Below are 7,714 nucleotides of genomic sequence, written 5' to 3' on the forward strand. Positions count from 1 at the left end.
CTGAATGAATGGCCATGCCTTTGTTGAGGCAGGTGTCTGGTCTTTTCCCTCCCTAGGCTGGAGCTCTGGAGAAAACATTTATACTAGATAGCTAGGAGTTGGGTTTTTTTGTTCTCAGCTATAAAATAAGGGGTATTGGGGAAGGAAGGGTTGTAGTTACTTTTATGGTTCCTTTTCATCTCTGAAGTTCTGTGATTCTATGGCCAGAATAAGCATTTGTGCCCCTAAAACAGTATGGTTCTCAGGGTGCCAGGAGAACTTTGGAGTCTTGAAAGATGGATGGGATTTGGGGGCTGTCTGGTTTAGGATGGGAGTGGGGTACCTTCTTATCAGGTAATCCATTCAGTCAAATGGTCTTTAGAGAAAGCGTTCACATTTGGAAATAACATAGATACTAAAGTATATTTTGGGCAGGGGGGTGGTGGTATGGAAACATATGAGTGAAGTTTGTGAAGAAAACAGATAAAGCATAAAAAGCCAATTTGATGAACAGATTTTGCCCTTGGTCATTTTATTTGTGAGCAATGCATGTTAAATTCCTGTGTATTTCTTTCTTTATAAGGTTCAAATGGTTTCCCCGATCCTGATTTAGTACTGAAGTTTGGTCCTGTGGACAGCACATTAGGCTTTCTTCCCTGGCACATCAGATTGACTGAGATTGTGTAAGTAATTAAAAGTGTACTGACTTTGATTGAATTCAGCAAGTGTTTCTTGAGCCTAGCACTGTACTAGGTATGGTGAGAATTCCCAAAGACTTATAATACTGGTTCTTTGCCTCAGGTATTTCACAGTATCAGTGGTAAGCTAAAGACTCAGACACAAGAGAGAGTGCTTGTGCAAATATCTGGCATTAATACAAATTGTCATAGGAGACGAGTGAGAGAGATATGTCTGTGGGTCAGGGTTGCTGATTTTATTGTGTTGTATTGTGTTTTTTTTGTTTTTTTTTTAATGTTTATTTTTAAGAGATGGAGAGACAGAGTGTGAGTGGGAAAGGGGCAGAGAGAGAATGAGAGAGAGATACAGAATCTGAAGCAGGCTCCAGGCTCTGAACTGTCAGCACAGAGCCCCATGTGGGGCTTGAACCCATCAGCTGTGAGATCATGACCTGAGCCGAAGTCGGATGCTTCACCAACTGAGCCACCCAGGTGCCCCCATAGTTGCTGATTTTAAAGAAAAGGTCTGACATACTCCAGGGCATGTAAAATGGATAGAATTTTTGTAATTACAGAAAGGGTGAGAAGTATAGGGGATGATGGACAAGGAAAAAAGAAAAGCTGGGAAGTGAGGAGTGAACATCTCATTTTAGAGAAATCGTGAGGGAACCGGCCCTACCAGAGCACAGAGATTTGGCATTATGACATTAGATGGTAGTACACTTGACCCTGGAACAATGTGGGCATTAGGGTTGTGGACCCCCTGTGCAGTCCAAAATCTGTATATAACTTTTGACTCCTCAAAAACTTAATAGCCTACTTTTGACCGGAAGCCTAACTTAATACATATTTTATGTGTTATATGTATTATATTCTGTATTCTTACAATAAAGTAAGCTAGAGAAAAGAACGTTATTAAGAAAATTATAGGGAACAGAAAATACATTTATAGTACTGTACTGTATCAAAAAAACCAAAGCTGCGTACAGATGGACTCATGCAGTTCAGACCCATGTTGTTGAAGGGTCAGCTCTGTAAGATGAAAACAAATAATTTGGGTGTATTGATGCTGGGAAGGTTTTAAGTACCAGCACTAAGAATATGCATAACGGTTTAGACAGGAAGTAGGAAACCACTGAGCCTGTAGATAGTGTGGAAATGGTGATTTTAGAAGATTTGTTTGGCACCTGTGTACTAGAGTAGATTGGATTTGGGAAAGAACCTGGTAAAGAGACAAGTGAAGAACCCTTGGCTATGATTTAGGGCATAATACAGCGCGGAGAATGAAATTGCTTATCTAGAGCAGAGTTGGGTAAACTTTTTATATAAAGGTAAGATGGTAAGTATTTTTGGCGAATGTGTGATCCATACAGTCTCTTTGCAGCTACCCCTCAGCATTGGCAGTATAGCTGAGCAGCCACAGACAGCGCAGAACAAATGTGTGTGACTGTGTCGTAATAAAACGTCATTAAAAAAAAAACAGGTGGCAGGCTCATGGGCTGTATTTGCTGACCCCTGATTTTAAAGAGACTTAGTAGCCTTAAAATATATTTAAATTCTGAGTCTTAGGAGGAACATTCTATAAATTCTGTCTCTAATGAGGATTATTTATCAAGCATAATTACAACTGTGCTAAAAGTCCAAGAAGAAATGAAATGACTCCTAAGCTGTTAAGCCTAATTATGACGTTACTGAGAGAAACTACAAAGTCAAGGGAGCATTGATTTTGAAAAAAAAAAAGGTTGATTTCAAGGATAAGATGATTTCAAAGCCATAGTCTATTTCGTGGAAACACTTACAAGGGCAGATGAAGATGCAGAATTGGTCCATGGATGAGAAGTCAAGGGGCTAAAAAATGTGTATTTAGAGTTTGACAGTACTTAGAAGTAGTAGTAGTTGAGTCTGTGAGAATAGAGGAACTTTCTCAAGTGTATATAGAAGAGCACAGTATCAAGGGATCTTTTGGCCTTTTAATAAATGCTCCAAGTTCAGGGGCAAGACAGGGTAAAGGTGTCAAATAAAAAGGCAGAAAAGAACCCGTAGCATTGTAGAGTCAGAAAGGGCTGTAGATCATACGGTCCTGCCTCCTCATTTTGTAGGCGTGAGGAAAATGGGGAGGAGACGTAGCTCTTACTATTGCTTGTAGTAAAGTGGAATTAGAACCCACATCTCCAAACTCTGGGTTTCCTATGATGGGTGTATGTTTCTCTTGTTTCTTTTTCTCCAGGGGTTTTCTGAGTTAATTTCAGGTGCCTTGTGCATGGGGCTCCAAGAAAGGTAGCAGTGCTGCTTTGTGAGGTTGAGAGTAGTTTGAAGGGAAGAGTATGTTTTAGAACAGATACATCTCAGTTTGAATCTTGGTGATGCTTTTCAGTAACATGACTTTGGATAGCTTTTAAACTTCTCTGTATTTGTAAAATGGGTATTTTAATAAGAAGTTGAGGATTTAAGTCAGATAACGGACATCAGATACCGAGTACATAATAAGCTTTCCTGTGGATCTTTGTACATATGTCTGTCATGGCCCTATCACGTTATATTAAGATTTGCTTTGGATTTGTCTACTGCCCACCAGACCGTAAGCACCTGATGTCTTAACGTCTTAATCATAACATGGAGAAGTAGAAGGGTGGAGCCCTAACAGAACAGACAGGAATGGCAAGACCACTTTGGGGGCAGTGAGGAGGTAGTGGCGCTAAGTGCTTCTTGAGTGATAGGAGACAAAACTATTGATGAAGAGGATAAAATGGGAAAGACTTAGTCAAGTGGGTTGTTTGAGGAGGACATCTGAATGAAGCAAGCTTCAGCAAGAAGAGTGTCGTTGACTTGTTGTTTGAGGATATCTTGTGAGGTTATCGCTGCAGTGGAGTGAGTAAGATAAAAGGTTGATGGCAGGATTAATAAGAGAAGGAAATGGAGGAAAAGGAGACTTGTTTCAGAATTTTTGGCAGTTGAAGTAAAAAGCTTATAAGTCAATTATATTTCAGTAAAGCTAGGGAGGGGAAAAGGAAGGACAAAGAAAGCCTAGCTACGAGAACCAGCACATGGTCAGACAGGAGTTTGTTTGTGGTAAGTTTGTTCAGTCTTTTTTTTGTGATGTATGTGCCTGGAGCTCCCAGTGCGACTTGTACTCTGACCAGGTGTTTGGCTCTGATACAGTTTGGAATTCCCAAAGCCTCACAAGAAAGCTGTGTACGTTAGAGAATTGTTTATGTCGATTATTGAAAATTATTCTAAGTATTTAAAACACCTAACAGGGAACCTTCTGGCTGTACATTCATTCTGCCCTTAAAGTGTCTTCACATCGCACTGTGATTGCCGCCTTGAGCAAATGGAAATGGTAGAGATGAACGTTCATTTGTTGGTTGCTCACCGCGTGGCTTCGACATGCAGTCGCGTGAGGGTGCTGTGCTGCTCTGCCAGTGCTAAGCCTGGCTTTCATAGACCGCTTCACGCAGTGCGGGCTTCGCTCTGGCAGAGAGGACTTCCTAACGTGAACGTGAATGAGATCCTTACAAATAGGTCTCCAGTTCTGCATTGATTTAGACTTCGGCTGATACAGGTTCTGAATCTCTGTCTTGCTACAAGTTGCTTTTCTCTCCTTAGGGAAAGAAGGAGAGATTATTTTGTACTTGCGCTGTTTCACAGTGAGTTTAGCTGTTCATTTAGTAGAAATGGTTTGACGTACTCTGTGTTTATCATTTACTTTCTTCTGTCCTTAACGTCTTTTGGGGTATTTTCCTTCTGGTTCCCCCCTCCACATTACAGTGTATCATCTAATTGCTTTTTTTCCCCCTGTGCTTTCTTTTCAGCTCTTTGCCTTCCCACCTAAACATCAGTTATGAGGACTTTTTCTCTGCCCTTCGTCAATATGCAGCCTGTGAACAGCGTCTGGGAAAGTAGTGATCCCTGGTTGTGTAATTTGATTTCAGGCTTTTGGAGAAAAGGACCCAAGTGACTCTGATGTTTACAAAGCACCTATGAAACCCTGTACACACCTAGTTCATAATCCTCATAATTTATCAACAAACACAAAAAAGTGTCTTACTTGAGAGTAAGGGTATGTGTGAATATGTGTGTGTGTGCGCGTGTGTGTGTGTGTGTGTGTGTGTGTGTGTAAATAAATTTATAAATGGGGGAAGTATTGGAGAAGGAAATACATAGATCTGCAACTTTGAGCAAATAGCAGCAGTGTTTTAGGAGCTGAAATTTCAGATTTAAAGACTTCAGCCTCAACTACTTCCCTATTTTTGTGGGGAGAGGAGGGGGTAGCTAGAGCTATTTGGTTGTTTTGAGCGGAGGGGAATCGTTTTTGTTCAGTCTTTCCTAGTGACCAAACTTAATTTTTAAGAATAATGTATTGACTTATTAAATGGAACCGTTTTGAGTTTGAGGGATCTCCGGAAGGATGGAGTTCTGTGTTGGTCACATGTTAAAAGTTTGCTCACCTTTGGAGTAGAGGGAATACTCTATTTTCAGATATCCGTCCATTTTCATCTCATTATAGTTAAACAATGTGACTTGTGAGTGTTGCTCTGATGTCTGTGTTCTGGGTTGTGAAAATTATTTGAAAAAGAACTCTTACTACATTGAAATGTAGAATTTAAAAAATTTAAATATCAGTCAAAAAAAGGTGGAAAAGTTATAATCTTAAAGGATTATAAGTTGGAAAATTTCCTAAAATAGGAAATAAAGTTTGATTCCCTTTTTTATTTGGTGGGCAGTATGTACCCAAAGTTGGTTTAAAAAAAGATTCCCATTAATTTTCTATTTAAAAGAGCATTTGAGGAAAGTTATCAAGGCAGCTTTTTTCCCCTAAAGTAGTAACCTATTACTCTTTGGAATAGCACATTTAGGTCTATGTTAGTTCCCAGGATTTTTACTCAGTAAATCCTGATGGTGGGGGACTTTGCCTAAAAGATCTTTAAGTGAGATTGAGGCCTGTGTAGGTAATAAAATATTACCAAAGTCTACAAAAGTAATTTAAGTTAACCTTACATGTTCTCTTTCATGACAGAGAACAGCACTGGTTCTGTTATTTTTTAAATGAATAAATGATTTTTTGATGTTTAGTATTTCTTCCCTCACTACTGATCCTTGGACAGAAACCATTCTTTATACTTGATGGACTGTTTTCAGAAAAATCTTAAGTGTACAATAGTTGTCTAAAATTGTACATTTAGAATGGAGTAGCTTAAATACTAGGTCTCAGAAGTCTAAAAAATGGCAAGGAAGACTGGGCTTGGAAAGCAAGGTCTAAAGTTGCTTGTCATATTCTAAAGCTCTGAGGAGGAATAAATGTTTGGACTTTGGACTATAAGACCCCATTTATGATTTTAAAAACTACACTTGAAATAAAATGATTAAACTAAATTTTGGTTCAGTGACATTACTTTGCACTTCATAGTCCTTTGTACATTGTAAGACTTTTTTTAAGTCTTAATTTATTGCTACAAGTTTTGTGTGAAACTATAGCATATCCCTGAACTTTACCAATTTCTGATTTCTGTTCCCCTGTACTGTGATCCATGTTCAGTTGAGGGTTTTTTGCCTTAGTTTGAGACTGAATTTATGTCTTTTATAAACATGGTATGTGTCTTTTATAAACATTCTGGAATATGTATGGCTTCAATGAATAAATTTAATGGGTCTGGTTGAAGTGAAGGGATTTAATTTTGGTAAAATGAAGTTAATCAAACATTGCCCACTGGGATGTAGCCAAAGTCTCTAAGAGTTTAATGGTTAAGCCTCTGTACTTTTATTTTCTCCTTCCATTTCATAGCAGTGTAGTATTACACATCAAAGTAAATCTGTAACCTGTGACTTGAGTCTGTTATAGTCCTAGAAAGAGACCCTTAACACAAGTTGCTGAGGATTCTGAATTCAGATATAAGCATTCCAGATCCTTCTCCTCATGAGTTTAACTGCTTGTATGGTCTCCACAACTTGAATGGCATTGGTCATTCTGGAATTCCTGCCAAAATCATCACAAGTTCCACATCATCAGGGCTCCCTGGGTACTCCCAAGAAGAACTGATAATCTTAAAGTTTAAACAAACTGTTACCTTTAGGTGTACTCAAGGTATTTGTCTTTAAATTGTTTCTTCTTGACACCCCTGACAATGGAAAAATTATCAAAGTAAACCTACTCTAAGGATGGCAGGTTGGAGCATAGCAAAAAGTTTGCGTGTTTGAATCCATTCCCAATTCTGGTTGTATTTTGTTTCTTACAACTGATTACTGTTACAATAGAGTTTAAAAGCTGCTTTTGACGTGAATAAAAGAAATCCTGGTATGTTGGGACTAAAGCTTAAGAATACTTGTCTCTGAGAGGAAGGTGTTCTAATGTTAAGGAAACAGTGCCAAATACACTGTGCGTATCTACAGTTTAATCTTTGAATGTATGTTATTTGATTAGCTCCCTCCTGTGTGATGGCACCATGCATAGAGTTAAATCTTTGTGATGTTTTGTATGGCTATAGACTTTGGCAACATGTACATAATGTGTAAAGCAAGTTTTTATGATTGAGGAATCAAATTTATTGAATTTTATTATTGAAAGTTGAAACAACATGTATGTACAAAAACAATAAAAGAATATACTCTTTTCATGGACTATAGTATTATGTGAATGCTACATTTATTCTAAACATTTAGGGCCTGCAGAAATGTACTGAGAAACTCATGGCTAGATAGCAATACTGTTCTTTTTCCCCCGATGGTATGTTTTTGATTGAAATATATTCTCATTTTAACCAGGTTAAGCATTTGGAATCTTAATGGTATTTACTTTTTGCTAGATAACGGCAAGATAAAACTCAGCTTTGCCATTGCTAGAGTTGTCAAAATTCCACAGTAATTAAGATCAAATTGATTTTTACTGAACATGGAATGCCAAGTTAAAAATGTATGTGTGTACTCTTTTAAGAAATTTGACAGTCCTTATCAAACTAGGAAATAGAATGGTAAGAACCATGGTTTGTCTTACATTGCATAGAATATTCGTTTTCTATGTATCTAATTGCAAGACAGATTTTCATCTGAAATCAGGTTTTTCA

General features: G+C 38.1%; 1 protein-coding gene across 1 annotated transcript in view; it reads left to right on the forward strand.

Annotated features, from left to right (window-relative positions):
- Positions 1 to 7,276, forward strand: part of NUS1 (NUS1 dehydrodolichyl diphosphate synthase subunit) — a 32,493-nt gene extending 25,217 nt beyond the window's left edge. The window contains exons 4-5 of the mRNA XM_058735095.1: positions 563 to 662; positions 4,469 to 7,276. Of these exons, the coding sequence (XP_058591078.1) occupies positions 563 to 662; positions 4,469 to 4,559 (191 nt within the window). The 3' untranslated portion in view covers positions 4,560 to 7,276. The remainder of the gene's footprint in view (positions 1 to 562; positions 663 to 4,468) is intronic.
- Positions 7,277 to 7,714: the final 438 nt, after the last annotated feature.

Source organism: Neofelis nebulosa, chromosome 6 (genome assembly GCF_028018385.1).
Source record: "Neofelis nebulosa isolate mNeoNeb1 chromosome 6, mNeoNeb1.pri, whole genome shotgun sequence".
NCBI classification, from domain to species: Eukaryota; Metazoa; Chordata; class Mammalia; order Carnivora; family Felidae; genus Neofelis; species Neofelis nebulosa.